At 30.9% G+C, this 22,742-nt stretch overlaps 1 protein-coding gene across 1 annotated transcript in view; it reads right to left on the bottom strand.

Moving 5' to 3' along the window:
- Positions 1 to 22,742, bottom strand: part of Ret (protein kinase receptor Ret oncogene) — a 66,191-nt gene that overhangs the window by 5,204 nt on the left and 38,245 nt on the right. Inside the window, exons 6-15 of the mRNA XM_018509723.1 lie at positions 21,424 to 21,677; positions 18,667 to 18,847; positions 18,456 to 18,553; positions 13,099 to 13,367; positions 12,420 to 12,611; positions 10,743 to 10,909; positions 10,072 to 10,284; positions 9,541 to 9,643; positions 6,737 to 6,905; positions 2,107 to 2,414 (exon numbers count right to left, since the gene is read on the bottom strand). Coding sequence (XP_018365225.1) covers positions 2,107 to 2,414; positions 6,737 to 6,905; positions 9,541 to 9,643; positions 10,072 to 10,284; positions 10,743 to 10,909; positions 12,420 to 12,611; positions 13,099 to 13,367; positions 18,456 to 18,553; positions 18,667 to 18,847; positions 21,424 to 21,677 — 1,954 coding nt within the window. The remainder of the gene's footprint in view (positions 1 to 2,106; positions 2,415 to 6,736; positions 6,906 to 9,540; positions 9,644 to 10,071; positions 10,285 to 10,742; positions 10,910 to 12,419; positions 12,612 to 13,098; positions 13,368 to 18,455; positions 18,554 to 18,666; positions 18,848 to 21,423; positions 21,678 to 22,742) is intronic.

Raw genomic sequence — 22,742 nt, 5'->3', positions numbered from 1 at the left:
TATATATATATATATATATATATATATATAGAACTATTGTTGGCATAAATAGAAGACAAAACTGCTCGACTTTTGATGTTATCACTCGACTATACGAGACAATGAAAATACCAGACGAATACCAACCATTAATATCCGCGTGCTATTTATTCATCTCTTTACATTTAACAAAGGGAAAATTTTCTTTTTAGCTTTCTGGAATAATACGTACATTTATCTAAGTCCTCTCTCTCTTTGCTAGATTTTTTAAAATATATTTATTATATTAGGATATACACGAACATTAATCTTCATTTTAAAATGATGAGAAATAAAAGAGAAAACACGTACATATTTCTAACATTTTTATTGGAAAGAACAATTGAAAAAGTTTCTTACAAAAAATTATCAAACTTCCGTATTAGTAAACTCTCAAAGATACTCATGTGGGAGTTTAGTTTGATAACACATGGAAGTTTGATAATTTTTTGTAAGAAATCTTTTTAGTTCTTTACAATAAAGGAGTTAAAAATATGTATGTGTTTGTTTTTATTTCTCACTGGTTGTGGCAAGATATCAGTATTCTATACTTCACGCCAAGTGCATTGTGTCGTTAATTATGCCAATGGCGACATCATAATTAACAATTCAGTTGCGTAAAGCATTTACGTTTAAGCATCTTAATAGAGAAAACTATATGATATATCCCCAGAAAAGAAAAAATTCAAATAAGTGATATGAAAAATGGGGGGCCAAAAGATAGAACTTTCCTCGCTCAATCCAAAACATAAACTTCAGTATACATGATACAAAAAAATTGTATCTACATTACCTAATTTTTAAGACAATATTAAAATCTCGAAGATTCATGATTTTTTTGTCATTTGAGAATTTTTTATTTTAAAAATATAAAATTAAAATATTAATCAAGTACTTGATTAAATACATATTAATAGCTATACAGGGTCAAACGCTGTTATCGGTGCGTAAATTATGTACAAATATATCTTTGATGCAGAAAATTCGAACATTTCAGTCCCATTGTTTGGACCATCATCAGCGATAATATAAAAAAATATACAAAAAAGCTACTTAATGGAGAGAATATTGTTAAAACACAATAATATTAATATATATTATGTCCTCTCATGTGCCAACAGAGGTAAGGCCATCACTTGTTGGAGTGAAGGTATGACATGATTAATCTTAAACTTTGGAAGTATATCTGTGAAATTTGTAACAAAATAGAATCCAAGCAACACGTCACAAGAAATGATGATGGTCCAAACAATGGGACCGAAACGTTCTAATTTTCTGTATCAAAGATATATTTGTACATAATTTACGCACTGATAACAACGTTTGACTCTGTATAGCCATTAATATTGTACTTGATTAATATTTTAATTTTATGTTTAACACAAGGAGTCTTTAATTCCATTAAATTTTGATTATTGTTATTCTTTAAAAATATAATAAATATATGACTATATATAATTTACATAAAGTATTATAAATATAGAGGATGTACAATGAGGAGCAAAAATGAGCTTGTACTTCGGTGTAATACATCATACTGCAGGCGACGCGCTCATCTACATCAACGTACAAGCTCATTTTTGGTCCTCATTGTACACTTTTTATATTTATAATACTTGATGTAAATTATATAATCATATATTTATTAATATATTTGTCATATATAGTCATATATAAGTTATATAGTCATATATATAGTCATATATAAGTTATATAGTCATATATATTAATTATATAGTCATATATTTATATTTATATTTATATAGTCAAATATTTATATTTATTTAGTCATATATTTATTACATTTTTAAAATAAAAAATTTGCAAATGACAAAAATATAAAATCAAACAGCATAAATATACAATTTCTAATTTAATCTTGGAAAATTGCGTGTTATTCATCACACAATGAAAGATAAAGTTATCTGTACGTGAGTTAAATTCAATTTCGAAGCAAGACGCACGAATTGCGTCAATCCGTTTCCAACCAGCAGGACTTTTATCGATAAGACCAGAAGCTCATGAAACGGAGAGATCATAAATAGCGTCAGGACAGCGGCGGTCGAATATATCACGGCGCGCACTTACCGTAAAGAACCGAATTCAGCGAATTCGATGATGAGGTAGACAGGCGCGCCTGGTGGTGTCGTGCAAGCACCTAATAACCGAATCACGTTCGGATGTTGCGCCTCCTTCAGAAGCTGATACTCGGACAGCAGATCTGCTAGTTCGGAGGTACACGCGTCTTCCTTCAGAGTCTTCACCGCGACAGTCGTGGGACCAGGAATTCCGCCGATGTTCATAGCTTTAGCGCGCAAAACGCGCCCGAATTCACCCTCGCCCAACACCTGTTCGATCTTCAGAAGCGACCGAGGAAATTCCCATTTTGGATCCGGCTGAAATTCCACGCAAAAATTCGGACGTTAGATACGTTTGTAAACAATTTTATATTTTACCGCATGTTCGAGAAAGAGATAAACAGATAAAAACTTCAAATTCTCTTCTTGAAGTCATAAAGAAACTTTTAATCATTATTAAGCTAACATTTCGACATTTATGTTTTGTACACCCAAAAAAAGATAATCTAATTGTAAAGTGAAATTTCCGGTAATCTCATAATCTAAGCAGAAATTTTTACAGAAAGAGTATTCCTCTTCCAATCCACTGGACTATTCATCAAAAATGTATTGGAGATTATTCTAACAATTTTCCTCTTGTATGAAGAGGAATATATTTACTGAAACCGGAGTGCCCTCTTACGAGTAAATTATATTAGGAACAGCAAGATTTTTACTGCAGAGATGCAAAACGAAAGTACTCTAACTGTAAGAATATTGTGCTTAGCATATTTTTCTCTTAATTTCAGAAGATTCCTCTTGAGGCCGTATATAAGAATAAAATCCTTTAAGATTTAGCGGTTTCTACTAATATTAAAATTATTTTTTTTTTAGTGTAAGCTTGACCTATTTTCATTAATATATGTGATGCTAATTTATTATCTCATTTCAATTACTCTTATTTTAATTGTTTTCTTTGCAACACGTGTAATACAATTTGAGAAATCCTGAACACGAAGATGGAGAATGCATGTACCGATTAATAAATCCTTTCGAGCTTGTTACGATAAGAGCTTTACTCTCTCTAATCCAGCGTTACGCCTCGCTGGAACGTGTTTCCAGGTTCGTGTCAGACGCGATATCTGTTCGGCATTACTTCGCACGAATTGCTTTGCAAAGGATGCGAGTGGTTACCCAATTAAACGACGAGTCAAGAATGATAATAGGATCACGTATTACAGTTAATAAGAAATATCTCCACGAATTAATAGTTACTTTAAATTAGTATCTGCGTATATATTATCCATTGAGAATTTTGTTACAAGATCCCGAATGAGACATGATTCCCATATCTACCAATTATAGAAATTAGTCTTAATTATTTGTGAACGAAGATTGTATTTAGAAAATATGAAGAAATGGACACTTTTTGCATTCTGTTTTGTATTGCAAAGAATCAAGCTCAATAGATTTCTTCTGGTAATGCGACATGTAGGACTATTTTAGGAAAGAAACCCAATGTACTTTTGATGTGTAAATTTTGTAACGCGCCAATTCCGTGGTATTTCAAATGATATTATCACGTTGTTCTTGACATCTCCGAAGAATTTTCTTCTAAAAGGACTAGTATTATTTTTTACTAAAGTGATGAAAACTCATAGAGAGCTTATTGCTGTAAAATAATATGGTTTTAGTTTCGATTTTTTCAATTTAGCAATTTTTAAGTAAGATTGTTGAGAAAATCACATCTGTTGTAAACAAAAAACTAAATATGATTAGGCTATACTGTGAGTGAGCAAGTTTAGCGGATAAAGCTGCGTAGTGTCTATTTTAGATGAGGGAATTAACTGAAGCAGATTAATTAATTTACTCCTTGATCAAAGTCTAATTATAAAATCATTTTATTCTAAAGACTGATAACGAAATTTGTATGACGTAAAAGTGCTCTCTCTATGAATTCGCGTGTGTGTCAAAAAAGGTTTACCCCGCAAACCCACTGTTCACTGAGCTGCATACGCCATGTTAGAGCCGATCCGACTTCGTTTCGTCTTTATTGAATAAAAGTGACTTTATCTCGCTAGTGTCGTTTCAAGAACGCCTTGCAAAGAATAGAAATATCGTGAATTCTTTCCACCGACATTTCGCGGCTTCACTTGTCTTTTTTTCATCGATATTTTTATCGTTCTTTCATTCAATTGTGAATGCTTCAAGCAACGGAAATTATCTCTTTGTCTTTTTTATTTAAAAAAAAGAACAGAAAAAAGATTATATAATAAATATTACTTCATTAATTTAAAATGTGAAATTGCAGAAAAATAATTAATTTAATTATATATATAAGATGTATATTTTATTAAATTCTATTATTTTACGAGAAATATATGTTTTGCATTTCTTTGTTTGCATATTATCAGCTTTTGTGGTATTTGCAGAAAATACAACGTAACGAATTCGCATTCCGTTTTAAAGAGAAAAAGAAAGAATTCAGTTAAAAAGTTTTTATTAACCAGATCTTTTTTATGAAAGAAGAATTCGCTTGCAGTAAAATACTTTGTATTTCAAGAAGATCTTGATGGTCTTCTGTAAAAAAATCCGGCGACCCTCATAATCTCAAGTGTTGTTAATTACGACAAACGGTTTTAGAAATTGTTCCCAGATGCGGGAAACGCCGAATCGAACTTTAATTTCGGTGTAACTCTCGGAGCAAATACGAGTGGTGCTAAAAAGTTTTTGTAACTGAGGAGTGAGTGCAGACTAGTTAAGATTCCTATGCATTCAAAGTAAATTACAGGTTTCTACGTGCCAAGGACGGTATCCACGATTGCAGGGCAAGAAGCATGCAATGGAACACGCGATCGCCCAGGACACACAAAAGCAACGGTGAGAAAAACGATAAAAATGAAAAACTATCGGCTTTTATTTCCGAGAAATAATAAAATGTAATTGAATCTCATCTTCCATATGATCCCCTGACATGATTCCATGATATAATTTGCAAAATTCGCAAAGTATTATATCCTGAAAGATGCCCAAGGCTCTTAGAAGATTTTCTTCAAAATTTTAGATGAAACCTTAAATTGAAGCAACCTCGATTTCTCTCATCAGTATTCCCTCATCAGTAGTCAGCTGGAGCATTATATCTTTCCAAGAGGATCCAATAAAATTAATTCTCTCAAGAATACGCAGCATCTATTTTGGGGAAATGCGTCTTCCGCGATTTAACGTGATTCTAAGAGATAAGCGATCAAGCACGAACAACGCCATTACTGAACAAATATCTTGGACGAATTTAAAGACTACGAAGCTTGACCGAGTTTCTGAGACGCGTTTCAAATTCCGAGAACCAACCCTCTAGAAGTCTCGCGCTTCTCCGTGCGGAAAGCTAAAAGAGCTTACGCGCTTTAGCACGCTGCTTGCAGGATTACGAGAATGCACGCTACACGCGAGCACGCACGTACAGCGTACCACGTGCGGAAGGCAACTGCACGGAGAAGTCTGCGGATCGTGTTGTGCAGTCGCAGACACAGCTGTGAAAAGGGCAATTTTTACGATTTTTCTCTCGCGAGAAGAAAATTTATTAAAGAAACAAATAAATAAAATGAGAAATTTATTTTTCAGTGGAAAAATTTTTCGTCACGCAAAGCTCTTTGGTAAAGATTAAGCTGTATGATCGCTTTACTCGCACAAATATCGAACGAACTATTTTATTTATTATATGTATACATGACTAGAAAAAATGAATAAAAGAAATGAAAGATAGAAGCTTCTTCTCTTGAATTCATATGTGAAAAAGAATTTAACGGTATCTACATATTTAATTCGTTCGGTCCGTTTAATTTTTAGCACTTTCTTTTTCAAGCGCAATACAAATGTATATCTTGAAAACAAACTTGTAGAAAAGTGAAAAACTTTTGTATTAATAAAATATTGAAGATATATATTAATTGAAAAATGAAATTTAATGTTAAACTATATAATTCCCTTTTTAATAACAAACGCTCATTGAATTATGTCCGAAATCTTATTTGCAAACCAAATTGCAGAATTAATTCATTAACTTAAAGACGTGATAATTTAGATGGAAGCGGCTTACGGAATAATTTTATTACTAGAATAATTTTATTTAAGAATTGTTAAAGAATAATTTTATTTAAGAATTGTTAAAGAATGCCTTTTTATCTTTTTATCATTTGCTGGGAAGTCTGCCGTGGCTAGATAACACTACCGTGGTTAAAGTAATAAGAAAGTTTCCGCAACTTTGCAGACTTTATATCTTAGATAACGTCTATTCAAGTAATATATATCCAGGATCAGAATATAATTAGGATTTATTATAATTTGAACTCAATAGTTACTATTGTAAACATAAAAGTATGTATTTTATACCAATCGTCGTGCCTTTATAAACACACACACACACACACACACACACATTATTTAATATTTTCTTTATAAACGCAAGTATTTTTTATGACATGGAATAGAGATTTTATGAGACACAGAAATCTTATAAAATTATATAAATTTTAATTAAAAATTTTTCAATGCAAAAATTTAATAAGCCCATATAATTTATATGTCATTCTTATGCTAATTGTAAATCTTCTATTTCTAGTGGATAATATCGGTAAATATTTTGAATGAGTTAAAAGATTTCTTACCGGGCATGTCTTAGGTAACAATAGATGACGATTCGCCGCCGCGAACGTGTCCAGACCGATCAGGAGACCATCGCCGCGATCGATGTAGTCGGACGGCAAAATACCAATACCATTTGCTGCATCATCCACCCTGTGTTTGCATTCCCGTCGAGCACCCTTCGCCGCCATTCTGGAACGCAGAGCATCGCGATGCAGAAGACGAGCTATGTTGGTTTATGAAGCTATTTTGGTTTGTGGAGTGAAATAGGATAATTGGAGTTGAGCTAACTTTATTATTATCAATTATGACACTGGAAATTATTTTACACTTATATACGCAAGTAATTGTTAATTATAATATAATCGCATATTTAAATATAAAATTGATGTTTTTTTAATAAAAAACAATTTAAAAAATATTATAATAAATATTTTACCACAAAATAAAGTACGTTTCATTAGAGATGAAAATTTGACGGTAATTTACTCGGTAAAATAGTCAGTAATTTTTGGAGAAAATGATAATGTTATAAAACGATAATGTTAAAAAATTATAAAATTAAAATAATTTGATATAAAAACATTTAGCCTTTAGTTATTAATTTAAAAACTCTTTATTTAACTTATATTTTTATTTCGATATTACATATTGATATACAGTAAAATATATTGTATACTAATATATAATATTAATATGTAATATTATTTCCGTTAATTATTATATATTGAATATATGAGAATTAAAAGACTAGTCTAAACACACACACATAAGGAAGTCTATATATAGTCTAAACTAAAGGAACTTTAAATAAGTTTTTTTTATTAAGATTCTGAAAAAAATGTAACAAGTACAGTAATCTTGAATTATTTTGTACATATTTTAATTTTTTAAATTTGTATTTTTATATTTTTTACTTTACAATTAAACTTATAAAACTTTTATTTATTTGTTTGCTATTTTAGCGACTAGACTGTTAAAGACAGTTTTTATTAGACTAAAAACAAAGACACAATTATACATCAACAATAAAATAATCTTTCTGTAATTGCACTACTGCCGGAATATTTAAATAAAAATATAGAATAATATTAAGTAATTCAGTAAAAAGCTAAATTTTAAAATATAAAACAAGGAATTATGTAAAAAAAGTTGAAATTTTTAATCTGCATCGCTTTTTATTTTTTTGTGACTTTATCAAATCTCTAGGGAACTATATGTTGAAAACAGATTTTAGCATTGCTTAGATTTTACGTTTAGATTTAGTGAATAATCTTATTAATATATTCTATCAGCGATTTTTATATTCTCGATGAGAATATTAGAAGAATATTGGTTTATATTACGCATTAATGTGAAAAACATAAATAAAACCTATTTATGCATAAAACTATAAAAAAACAACAAATTTTATCAAAATTACCAATAAATTACCATTTTACCGTAATTTTATCGTAAGTAATTGTCAAATTGAATTTAACGGTGATTTTACATCTCTACGCTCAATTTTTCTACCTTTGTTTCAATTCAATCATTTAAAGATATATTAATGCAGCTTAGTAAAAGTTGGTCTATTGTGGTCACTAGTTAGCCTGAGAGAGAAATTCTAGTAGACATTGACCCAAATTCGAAAGTTTAGATAGCATGCAGGCTTGTGAGTTTAAATTACATATACAAAGTATGCCAGCGTTCGTAATACCTCTCGCAAATTTAATACAAATTTACTTTAGTAAAAAAATTGGACGTCAAATTTTCGAACACATTTAGTTTAATTTTCTTCTAGTTCAAAATTTTCGAGAAAAAATGATGAAAAACACGTACTGACATAAAATAACCAAATCAAATTTATTTAAAATTCACAAAAGGAATGACGGTGAAGGTAACCGATTGCAAGCTGCGAACGTAAAAAAAAGTGCCATTGCACGTACATATCATTGAAACTTTCTCAATTCCGCTCTTTGCGAGAAACTTTCAAGTTCGACCTTATCTGAACGAGTTAAACAAATATATTCTTTCTTCTTGTGAAAATCCTCTCGATTTGTATTTCCGCAATAAATTTTTTGATAAATGTCAAGAAGTTATAAAACATAAAAAATACTTCTTGTTATATATAACACAAAGAAATATACAATTGCAATTAAATCGCAGAAATTTTAAACGAAATTAATACAGTGAATTTATCTTGCAGATAACAAAGATTTTATGGATTACCTAAACTCGTGCTATCTGCGTGTTACTTTTAAGAATAATACTTTGACATTTTGTTTCGGTGTTAATAAATATACATTAATCTTCACAATTTCACATCTTTGTTTTATATTTATGAATTATAACCTCCTAGAAAGACCGAGATTAAATGAACCACGTTCAAATCCCGGTTACTATAAGCTTTGTAATGCCCTTAATTCCTTGTAAACATAAGATTCAAGTTGATAAGCTCTATGGAAGCCACTAGTCTAGAAGCGATTCACTAAATCCTTTTAAGATCCGTGCGAACGAAAAGACTTTTAATAAGACATTGTCATGTTCTACCTTAAGTATAGCTTAACAATATTAGATTTTTCCAAGCAAATTTTAATATTTCTTAAAATTAATTTTATGACTTTAAAATTTTTACCTACCAATAAATGATAAATCAAATACATATATAATACATATAAAAGCAAATTATAATATTTGTATAATATTTGTTTGTGCAAGAAGGACCTTGTTAAAAATTGTGTGCTAAGAAAAAATTATATCAAAAATTATTTATAATGTTGTATTTTTAAAATCATATTAATAAATAATTTTGTCATTTTATATAATTAATTGTTTGGCTTCTTACCTATATCTCCACGTAACAAATGATCCCACAATCACGATCAACACAAACAGACTAGCTGCAATAACACCCATCATACACGTGGGGCCGCACGGTCCGCTGGACGCTGCAGAAGCGTAAAGGACAAAGGTTAATACATACTATTTGATAAAGTATGAAATAAACTTTTTGATATAAAATTGCGATATTAAGAGGAAAGATCACATAAATTTATTTTTTTCAACCAAAAGCGTTCTAACCTTTAAGAAAAAGTGTTTCAATATACTGATTAACTGATAATATTTCACCAGTAACTGATGAAATATCATCAGTTACTGAATAGTTAATCAGTATACTGAAACATTTTTTCCTAAGGGAAGTGCAGTGTTTAATGTGGAATATTTGAATAAAATATTTTGTGGTTTTTAATTTCGAAACTCAATGCTCCTATTGTAACAAATATTCTTAGGCTATCAATGACTCTTCTCTGTAACTTAATATTGTCCGGCATATAATTTCTATGGAAAAAAAATAGCGAAAGATGCGATGACTGACCTTTGCGTGCATCCGACACGACAACCTCGTTTCCCCGATTACGTAATTTTCCGGTGCCAAGTCGTTCCTCCTTTGTTGTTCCAGGCACGTCATTTCCTTGTTGTAAAATGGAGCCTCCGCAGGTGCATATCAGTAGATCGTTGCAGGTGCAGGTATTCAAGCCTCTCTTTATGCCGCGTTCGTTGCTGTCCATATGAGCGAGAAGACCGTCAGCTAAAAACGCGAATACAATCACTTTTAGATCGATCGAGTGCCTCTCGGGGACGAGTATAGTAATCCTTTTTCAATGGCTCTTAAGCTCTTTGAACGAGACGTAACTGCGACAACGCGAAATCCTTTTATATAGAAGGCTTTCGAACGAAAGGAACCGAAAGCAAACCGTATCAAGACGGAAGATTTAAAACACGATTCTATATATTTGGATTTTTTTTACATAAGATATCCAAAATCTTTAATTTTAGAAACATTTAGAAATTTAGAGATTCTGAATTTTAAGAACATTTTAGAAAGAAATTTTCTCTTTTTTCTTCTTAAATAATTTATTATTCGATTATTTACATATTTTTCACAATACTATGATGAAAGTGATTCCTCACATCGATACTGTGACATTTTTACGCGGCCGGCTTTACTGCACTAATCCGATCGACAAAACAATACATGCAACTCACATTCAGAGATGCAGTCTTGCGGACATATGTGTGGAACGGTGAATTCCAGTTCGTCGCATTCGTTGTTCGGGCAATACGACAAATTCGGAGAACAAGTGGAATAATATTTCGACATTTGTGTAGCGTTGCCATTCCTCCAAACGCATCGATCGGTAAAATTACCTTTGCTGCGCATAAATTCATTATTAAAGCTCTTTTAATTATAATAGAGTCATACAGAAAGAGATTCATATAAAGTATTACAGTTATTTTTTCAGAATCATTAAGAATAGCTTCCATTATACAAATCATACTGTATTAAACGATAAGAAAACGATTTTAAGAAATTAATTTTCAATCATAAATTTATGATAAAATATATATATATATATTTATCATAAATTTAACCTCTTAAAATAAATTCAATTAATATTTCATTAAAAAGTATTTTTATTTTCAGAAAAGTTACATATATGAATCTAATTTGGTAATGAAAACTATAATTAAGAAAAAAAATCGTATATAAAATATAAACAGATAAAAATTGTAGTACTGGATTAAATGACGTGGGATAATATTTTAATCATTTTTTAAAATAGCAAACATTTCTTTCAAAATTATACTAAACAATTGGCATTTTTTAAATGCAGGGAATAAATTGAAATGTGAAAAAAAATTATAATTGTTATTTTTAACAAAAAAGAAGAAAGAAAGGATCGAAAAAATCGTCGATTAACATCTTTTACCTTATCATATCAGAAAACGATAATTGTCAAGAGGGGCATAGAGAGCGAATCAGGAATTTGATGGAGGAGCCATTAACCTGGACGCACTACCATCCGAAATAGTCGTTACGATAAAATTGTTCCTCGTGGCGATGTGAGGTTTTTCCGGAGAAAAGAACGAAAGTAATGATCCATTTATTTTATTATAGAAAATCACCGTCAATTCCGAGACACAATGCGGGTTCGATATAAAATAAATTTGCTTTGTATAAAGGATCGTCATCGATCAAGAGTATTTTTCATTATAGCTTTTGTTTAGAAATCTATTATTTAGAAATTTATTAGTCTATAATAACTTAAATGCTTTCGCATTTTTTTCTCAAGCAATGTAGATCTCATTTAAGATTTTTTTAAATGAAGATTTGAACAAGAGTATTTTCAAAATTCTTGATACATAGGAGCAAGTTGCATTATGCAGTATTTTCCAGTGCAGAGGTGTAATTATAAAGTAAGATATGCAACATGAAACGCAAGCACTCTGTGGAATGCGCTTCTGCTGTTAAACTCACTAATGATGAATTTACACCGCTTGGAAATTAAAGAGAAAGTTACTATATATAAAAGAAAAACTGCTCAACAAAAAGTTTTGCAAACGTGATAATCTTCGAGTTACAAACAATTGAAATCAATTATAATCCGAATAATAATTAACATTATAGGCTCTACTAATTGTTCACATATAATCAATATTTAATTATTTTAATATTGATTATATATTTATTGACTATTATCAAAATTATTAATATTAATTATAATATTTATAAATGAAAATTATAAATTACTTTAATCGCGATATTGAGTTTTATAAACAAAATTCCTATTAAAAATTCTTGTAGTACCTACTTATTGTTTGAAAGAATTACGGTTGCTCAAAGAGACCCATTCAGTCTGAAGAAAAATAGATGGTACACACCTCAAGCCTCCGCTGCCGATTCCACAAGATTTTTCACATTCCTCGCGCGTTTCCGCATTCGCGCATGTGTGCATTTTCTCTAGAGCTGATTGTCCACACGTGTCGTTCTTCGATTGTGGTACATCGATCAGATTCACTCGTAGCGTTTTGGTCGTCGCGTAACCATCTGCTCCGATCCATCTTAATTTTAGTCTGGTGAACACACCGATATTTTGTATTATGCTCATGCGACAAGAAGGTTCGCTCTGAACGAACGAAATATCGATACTCATCGACCTGGCATGATTGAGAGACGAAAATCTTCTTGCACCAATGGCCTCGTTATTTTACGCGCTTATAAATTTTCAATGTTCAGTTAAATCAATTAAAAAATTCTGACAGTAAGTATATTCTTAATTACAAGGCGATAAGAATATAATATAAAGTATACTATTAAAGTTTTATTTTATTGATCTTTTTTAATAAAAGTATCTGAAAGATATAAATACCTTTAGTTCAGATATTTATAAGAAATCGACCGACAGAAAGTGTTGTAACTGCTTATAGAAGTTCTATAGAAGTATTTGCGGGAATAACGCAAATAATATTTTGCTCTTCATATCTAGAAATGGCTAATCTGACTATTGGAAATAGTTCACTCTTGCATGTTAAGTTATTTACAAGAAACGGTTAGACTTACTGAACAGTGTTGGACTCGGATCGTAGCTTAGTTTCATCCGATACGTAAATGATACCCTCCCGTTGAGTGACGTTGAAAGCACCCGAGCCGTTCAGGACGAAAGTTATCGAAGGATGCGGCTTCGTGGTGGGTTTCGCTACGCGTAGATATCTGGGTGAAATCCGGGCTATCTTCGCATTCGTCGGATACGAGAACGTCGCAACAGTTGACGGCGTTGGAGTTGTTAAAGCTTGGTGTACCGGCCCCGACAAAGTTATGCTGATATTTACCTAAATAAAAGAAAGTATGAATTATTGATCCTGTCCAAATAAAATTTTAAAAGAAGAAAAATTATGTAGTGGCCATTATTATTATTATTATTTTCATTTGTGTATAACAATTTGTACTTTTTATTAATATTTCTATTTAAATTGACTTATTTATTAATTTTTATCAAATAAGGTTTTATAATGCTATTAGTATAAATCCAAAATATGTTTAGTGCCTATTCGAGTCTATACACCAGACGTAATTGTGTAAATAAATTCTTTATTATAATCTTCAATTCGTTTCGATCCTTGGTTCGGATCCTTTTTAATATAAACTAACTACTATCTACATCATTGAACTCCCTCACGGAGAGAATTTTTTCTTAGAATTTACCCTGAAAATATGACAATCGTGGGACAACATTGTATTTCGAAGAATTTTAATATAAATCTCTCTCATTCATTAATGAAACTACAATAAAGTATAAAATAAGTTTGATCAATTTTACTGAAGTGCATGGTAAAAATCTTTAAAATATTGTATTATACCACAATCACCATATTTTCAGGGTAAATTTTAAAAGAAAATTCTCTCCGTGATAGAACACTACATAGTCATATGTGTGTGTGAATTTAACAATCAATTCTTACTTATTAAATAGATTTTAACTTAAAACACTTAATATTTTACTTACATGATACATTGTTAGTTCTATAAGATTACAACGTTACTTGTCATGTTGCCAGTCAACAAGCGAATGTCCTATCTTACATATTGATACTCATCATCTCATCAAATGACCGACAATTAGAACACAATGGAAAGATTGAAAACTAAATTTTTGTAAATAAACAATCATATGCTGAATTTAAACATTCCGTGTCCGTTTGCAAATTCAAACTGTTTTTTTGTCCACGTATATGAATCATTTCTGATATAAGTCTTTTATTTAAAATCATTTCTTCATCAAGTATTTTTATATCATCCCACTTAAATTCATGTGAAAAACCTAATCGATATTAGTATAATCTAATCTAATAATAAGCTATTAGTATAATCGATGCTACGAGTATAATCCTTTAAATATTTTTTTAATCATGTAAGAATATTCGTATAATTGGAAGCTTTTCTTGTAATAGAAGCTTACATAACAATTAATGATATGAGAAGCATTAACTCGCTTTCACAGAATCTAAAAAAAAAAGACGAGAGGAAATATTATTTCTTTCAATTGCTCTAAATAAATTTCTCATGTTATTTTTATCAATGTAACTTTTCATGTATATAATTTTTTAATATATTACTTTTTCACACACATAACATTTATTATTTTTTAAATGCTGATTAAATTATTTTTTTTTACAATATTATAAATTGTAATTATTTAAAAAATAGATTTTTTTATTACATCTAGGGTGTGTAATGGATTGTTACATGAAATTAGATTAGGACAATTCTCGTCACGACTAGAAAGGATCTCGAAAGAGATTCAAAGGATACCTTACCGCAAAAAATCGATATTAAAGACCACCGCAGGTGCGATTGCTACGTGACGTTCTTTATTAGAATTTATCGTCCATTTCTTGGTATACTCATGGAACGGTTATAGTGGGAAAATCCTCCTTGGCACTTAAAGGCGTACTTTTTTTTTAACGCGTAATCTTTTCTTTAACGCGTAGGAATTGCGAACAGATCCTTATTGCAATTTTTTAATAATTCAATAGTGCCATTATGTTTCTTAATTTTTCCCATAAAAAATTCTTTCAATATTAAATTATTATATAATTATATGTATAAATTTTTATGTGTTATATGTATAAATTTTAAAACATTAAGAAACATATTTTAATTCTTTATTTAAAAAGAAATAAAGCTAAAGAGAAAATCGAATAATTTCCAACGCATGTTTATAATGAGAGTAATTTGAAGGGTGTGTTTCTATGGCTGAAGATCAACATTCAGCTACGAAAATGTTAAGATATCGCGTTTCGCGAGAAAAGACATGATTACCCAAGAGGATCGTCGATACTTCAGACACGGCCTGATTTAAGGGTCACGGGATATATATCAAGAGCAGGTCGCTGAGGTCGCTTGGATATCGGCGTCAAGATTTATTTTCTCGCGTGGTTTCAATTTAAGCAGCTAGTCGTGCGCGGCGCGAATGATATAGGGTATCCATTAAAGGTGCACGATGAGCACGGCTCGAATTAGAACGAATACCATCCGATTATTATCGCTTTCGCATACCATTCTACAATCGTTATCCTCTTTTCAATTACATATCAGGGTGACATATGTTCCACACGTGTGCCACTATTGTGCGAGTGGCATTTAAAGATTTCTTGATACATCCGTCGATTTGTAGTAAAAAAATGAATACAATTTTCTCTCAATATGGTTATTTAGCGTTACATATATTTCTATCGAGATATTTATAAATCTGTCATTATTCTATCAAAACTAAAATCTTATTTTTCAACGTAATACATTTAACTTGTATATTAAATAATTTTGCAATTAAATCTATTATGTTAGAAAATTAGAAAAAATCTTTAGCAATTTTAAATTCATCAAGATTTAAACTTTTTTTATTAGATATTTAACTTAATTGTGTGAATTAACTACAAATTCTGCAAGATGTACCTAAATGATTAAGCATTCTCATCACAAAAACTATAGACAAAATATTTGGAAATCGCGGACAAAGCATTTATTCGTGCATATTGTGCTTTGTGTTGCAATTCTGGAAGTTTCGTTGCGAATTTCAACACATCGAGCGGTCAGTCAGACTATCTCGATTGAACGAATGTTTTTTTTTTCCGGGGACAAAAAAATTTCTAGAAAGACCATCGCTCGTTTGTCAAGAAAAACATCGAGAGCCGCGTTAACGACTCGCATATTATTCGAAACAAAGCTGAGCAATAAGTGACTTACACCCACACGCCAATTTCAGATGGTGCAGGTATTTAATCCACGATTAGCCGCCTCCACGAAATCAATGCCGCACCCCAAGGAACCTCTAACAAGGCGAGATTTCACCACCTAATTGTTTAATGGCCTCCGATTATACGGCGAAGCGAGGATTACGGATGCAAGGCATACGACTAATGGCCATTAATGAGTCCTTATCTTTCGACTTCCTCGATACAAGCTTAGATCGACGTCGTTTTATGCCGATTGGGAGTGGACAGAAATGAGAGGAAATTTGCATTTAAGAGAGAACGCTCGTATTCATGCAAATATTGAATATGCCTTTGAAAGAATGCGTTGGAATTAATTTAGTTTCGAAATTAACAAGTAAAGGCTCCCCACTGAAGCCGATCATGCCGTTTAATATACCGGCTTCTTTTTCTATTTTTTATTTAAAAAAGGGAAAGAAACTAGTAGGGTAAACTAGGGTATTATGGCCATACGGAAAAGATGGCCATAATTTCTCCTATAATTGATAAATAGTGCATTTTTATAGTTATTCTTAAAGATAATCAATATTTACAGTAGTTCATATGAGTACACTGTTCAAAATAACAATATTATAAATATTATCTAATATTTTTTCTTTCGACTATCTGCAAAGTTTTGCACGTGTCTGCTAAAAACTGTTATAATGTCTAATAAATTACAGTTAAGCTGCCATAAACAACATTACATACACAATAAAGGTACGTAAATTGCAATGTGACCTATAATTAATACTTTTATTTTCACTATTTATTTATAAATACTATGGCTATCTTTCTTAATGGCCATCGTTTCCCTAAAAATCAGATAAGATGGCCAATGCATACTTTGTAATATTTTGATAAAATTAAAGTTCTGTTAAGTATTTTCTCTTTAATTTCGATAGTATTTGTGACTTTAAGCTTCAGTGAAAGTAATATCCCAAATTGTTAAAAAGTAACAAGAATAAAGGTATTTTTGCATTTTAAAAGACTATGACCATCATATCCGAGTTTACCCTATGCCGATTGCCTTCAGTGGGGACGAGTCTTAAGAAATTATTGATAAATACTTTTACCTCAAAAAGAGCGCTTTAAAAAGGAATCTCTAACAATAAGAGAATTTAAATTAAAAGTTGTTTAATTACATGCAAATTCTAGTATTGCAATTTTATTGTAACAATTAAACGTTGTAATAATTAAACTTAAATTTTAGCAGTCGTTATGATTATCGGAATGATTTGTACTTGCTGTAAATGAATAGAAATAATCTTTCATGGATGAAAGTTCCACGGTTCACGTAAAGTGATCATAGATCTTATGAGATATCACGGACGTCTTAGTCTTCTCATATATTAAACCAAGCTCTTCACGAATTACGAGATCAGTATGGTGCACTTTCGCTTCGAGTTTTGCCAATGCCGTTTACAAATGACATACGGCGGTGAGATATCGGGGGACCTCTGCCGATATTGTGAAATTTATCGGTGCGAACTTTTTTAATCGAACAATAGATTCCCAACGCGGCACGTTGCACATGTGCTTCGTTCATTTCGAATGAATAGCCAGTGCATTACGAAGAGCTCTGATTTGATTCTCTGATACATCAGTTAATTTTTAACAAATGTTTTTTCGAAGCAGAATCGTAGCAAATTGTAAACATTGTTCTTTTCTGCAATTTCGGTTAATATTAGTATTTGTCTTGTTACTGTTATAGAAATGCGAATGCCAATTTAATACAGAAAGGCAGTAATTAATTACTTATTTTAAGTATTAAAAGCACTTGCAGTGCTCTATTGGTACTTCAAATAAGCAATTAATTACTGTCTTTCAATAATAAATTGACCAATATTAGATTTCTGTAAAGATATTATGAAAATCTGATTTTCAAATTAACTGTTTGAATACAAGCAAAGTAAAATAAAATATCTACCCTTCTAGGTCTCTAACTATCAGAGAGATTATAGAGGCGAAGCACTTTGGAGTGTTCTGAGCTTTAAAGTGCATTGGGGAAAGTTAAGGAACTAGGCTTTTACTCTATCACATGCTACCATGCTCGGAATCGGCTCTTAAGTTAACTTTGCCACTGTCCTTTGACACATTGCAAATGGAGCAAGTACTTCAAGTATCTTGCCAATGAGTGTTGATGACGTAGAATCGATACTGACTCACCGAATTTGCCCCGTATCCTGCGAGAAGCGACTCATCCTTGACTTGAAGGACTACACGATACGGTGATTTCGGTAGCAACGTCTTCTCTGTAATAATACCTAAAAAATACATGAAACGAATTTCCGATTACAAACGCAGGAGATACATGCCGGCATTTATCAACTGAAATGAAATGCGAAATGAGGACGGTGCTCGAACGAATGTTACTTACTGGGAAAAATGCCGGTAGAAGGCGCTTCATCCGGACGCAAGTGATGTTCGATCGGCAGAATGCTGCAAGTGAAGTTCAAAGCTTTGGAGGTATCATCAAGCAGACGAATGCTATACTGATTGCTAGTCACCGCATCCGCGTCCCTCAGGACCAAATAATTCTCGTTTACTAATTGATAACCCTGTGAAATAAATATTTTATGGAATTAATAAAGAAGATGCTCGCACGGAATTCGGAAGATTCTGGTTCAAATCCTAAGGTAATATTTTTCGCAATAAATTATTTACAGTGTTTTAAAGATATTTATTAACATCAATAATATTAAACTACTTGTTGGTTTAATCTGCGATATTACGTACTCCAACTTCAGTCTAAGAATATGTTTCAAGATCAATAAATAATAGATGCGCAGTTTGTTTGAACTGGAAATTGTAAAAATTCACACAAAAAATTATTAAGCACTAAAATTCGCCTCGACTAAATATAGTCTTCTTCATTGAAATAATTTCTTTTCGTAATGCTTCACATCACTAAAATGTGATTTTTATACTACACTACCGTTTATTAATTTCAGTACATCCCCAAATTTATTGAGTTCTCTGTAAAGGATAAACGTAATGTGTTTTGCACAGAAATGAGTTCATCTATTGTTATAAATACTTTCAGCGCTTGCATATACTTTACGTTTATTAATATAAAAATTCTGGAAAATTATAGTTTTGAAGAAATAGAACTAACAGTCGGATAACATTGGATTTTTGGAAATAAATAAAATACGCACGCAAGGTCACGATATCATATGATATCAGATATGTGCCCAATACTTTTTTGAAACTGATTCGTCAATACGTACACTATATCGTATATTAATACACTACTCAAATCGTCGATTTTTCGGAAAGTAATGAAAAGAAGCTCGTTTATGATAAATATGGATTTATATTATAGGCAAATAAACATGTTTTATACTCATACACATTGTTTATAAATGCGATAAATATGGATTTATATAGGCAAATAAACATGTTTTGTACTTATACACATTATTTACAAATGTGATGAATATGGATTTATATACAATGTGAAATTTAATGTACTTTTTAATTACATAAATTAAATTCAATTTTATGATACTAAATTAAATTTAATGTATCTGCAACTGAAAAGTATATTTGTGTACATGTACATGAAATTTAGTGTACTTTTCATAAAATTTTACGAAATTTAGTACATTTTTTATTAAATTTTATATAGATTTGTATGAAATTTAATGTAAGTAAATGTTAAATTTAAGTTACTTACAACTTCATTCTCATTGACAACATTAAATATTTTTAATGTAACGTTTCCATTATAACGGAAGCAAATTTCTGTTTTTTTTTAACAGTGTAGGCAAATAAATATATTTTGTACTCATGCACATTGTTTACAAATATGCAAAACACCTTTTTAAAGAAATCTGGAGGTGTATGGAAATTAATGAGCGGTAGTGTATATTATAATTAATTTAATTGAATATACTTTATTAATATCTATAATTTGTACCTGTTTTATATATAAATAAAAATAAACATCATTTAATTTTTTTTTTCAAATTTATTCGTATTTATTATAGTTATTGTAATGGAAAATTTTCGGTTTTATTAAACTTCTATAATATTTAGAAAAAAAAAACACGTGAAGAAAGCTGTTTTTAGCGTGATTGTTTTTTATAATCTTTAATAATAGATAGCAGATTACTTTTCTCTTAGTAATCGTTTAAAACATTTTTATTATATTTAGTGAAAAGACTTGAGATTTCCATTAACCGATCGAACTTCGTTCATTAAAGTCTTCAACTAGATTCGTAGAAAATTTTCAGGTGTTTCGGTATTTGAACGAAACAATTGCTTCTTCATTGAAATGAAATAAACAATAAAAAGTAACAGCTAAATGAAAGAAAAAAAGATGTTTACCGAAGACTGTGAAGAGTAAAGAAGGAAAACGAGAATTTGAAGGGAAAGAGTTGGAGAGAGGCATTCTGAGAGAGGTTTAATCAGGATCAATCCCAAAAGCTATTCCTCTCTCGCCGTAGGTATACTTCATCACTCTCGCATATCTTTTGTAATACTCTTCGCATTTGGCGTTTCCCTTTTATTATGCATGTGGCGTTGAAAACAACACAGTAATTATACGAACAATGAGCGCTTGATTAAGTCTCGTTTTCAGCTTGCGTAATGACACCATAGCTAGAAAACGTAATTCGTTCACTGAAAAACACTGAATTTGCCAAATAAAATGTTCTCGGTTGTTAAACATATCAGTAAAAAAGATAAGGATAGTTAAAGTCATTCGTGCAAAAAGATAAATCCTTATTCGACTATTTTTACTTATATTTTTAAATAATATTTTTATGATATCTCCTTGCAGAAATGTAATTAAAAGATATCTTATACTACTTTTTTAAATTTTTACATCTTATATATTTATTTACAAATAAAGGCGCCGCTTAAAGTTTCGTTCAATAACAATTTAATTTTCTTTCAGTAAAAGGTAACAAAAAAATGAATATTATCAGGATCATAAAATTAGATTAGAACTAAACCGGGAGGGATTTTGATATAGATCAGCGGCGCCCTAATGCTCCGATGACGATAAATCTGACTTCCTTAATACCAGGAAGTTAATTGGTCCTAAGCTACTCGAACGATCTTGGCAAGCGTTAGTATGATTCGATTTTGATTAGTTCGATTTCGCTCTTTGATATTGTAAAATTACCTTGGAGAATTCCTGAAGCGTTATAGCAATGGAAGTGTTGCCTTGCACCGTCGGAGGATTATCGTCTTCATCCAGGATATCGATAGTGAGGACATTCGTTTGCACGTGCTGCATCCCAGTCTTTTCTTCCCAAACGACACATCTCACCTGGATCTTGACGTGAGGTCCGGGTCCTCCCGGAGGTCCGATAACATCTCGGTCCAAGGACGCGTTCGCAAATAATTTACCGTCGACTACGTGAAAATAGTCTGTTCCTGAAAAAGATGAAAGTACAATTTATATTATTGTTCCTATAACGACATGCTTTACGTCCAATATTAAGTGTAGTATAGTGAAAACGTTATTTAAAAGTGGTCTGTGGTAGCAAAGCACCTACATCGTTAGCATAAATTAACATAATCGAAGAGATTCCAGGAACAATATATGGTGCAAGCGCTAAATTATTAGATAAGAATCTAATTAAAATATTGTTATAATATATAAAAGAGAGAGGTCTAATATACATATATCATTTTAATATATTATTCAACAAAAAATAGGGAACACTTTAGAACACGCTCAAAATTGTGCAATATTAAGAACACCGTAACTCGGTGAAAAATTACCGCAGACAAAAAATCAAAAAAAGTATTTGAAAGCTTGAAATCTCTACTTTCGAAATCGGTAATTGATATTTTAATCTGATTCTTTACGGAGATATACGGACGCAAATGCATAACTGTCAAATCTGAAAATTTTGTACAAATTTTATAAAGGTCTATGGCATGAAGTAAAATTCACAAATGTGGTTTATGGCATGAAGTATATGGCATGAAGTAAAATTCAAAAATGTGGTTTACGGCAGTTAAAAGAGTGAATTTTTACTTTCAATTTGCTTTTTTATTGAGTGCTGTATGGTTTTTCTTCACCGAGTTATTGAACGTCGAAGCAAAAGTGGTCATTTTTGATTCAACGTTCAATAACTCGGTGAAGAAAAACCGTACAGCACTCAATAAAAAAATAAATTGAAGATAAAGATTCACTCTTTCAACTGTCGTAAACCGCATTTTTGTGTGAATTTTACTCACGTCATAGATCTTCGTAAAGTTTGTAAAAAATTTTCAGATTTGACGGATATCCATTTGTGTCCGTATATCTCTATAAAGAATTCAGATTGAAATATCAATTACCGATTTTGAAAGTAGGCATTTCAAACTTTCAAATGCTTTTTCAATTTTTTGTCTGCGATAATGTTTCACCGAGTTCTGAATATTGCTCAATTTTGAGCGTGTTCCATATAAAGTGTTCCCTATTTTTTTGTGAGTAGAGTATATTAAATT

This window comes from Trachymyrmex cornetzi, unplaced genomic scaffold, assembly GCF_001594075.2.
Source record: "Trachymyrmex cornetzi isolate Tcor2-1 unplaced genomic scaffold, Tcor1.1 scaffold313, whole genome shotgun sequence".
NCBI lineage: Eukaryota > Metazoa > Arthropoda > Insecta > Hymenoptera > Formicidae > Trachymyrmex > Trachymyrmex cornetzi.
The sequence above is the reverse complement of the archived record's forward strand: the minus strand, read 5'-3'. Positions and strand labels throughout refer to the sequence as shown.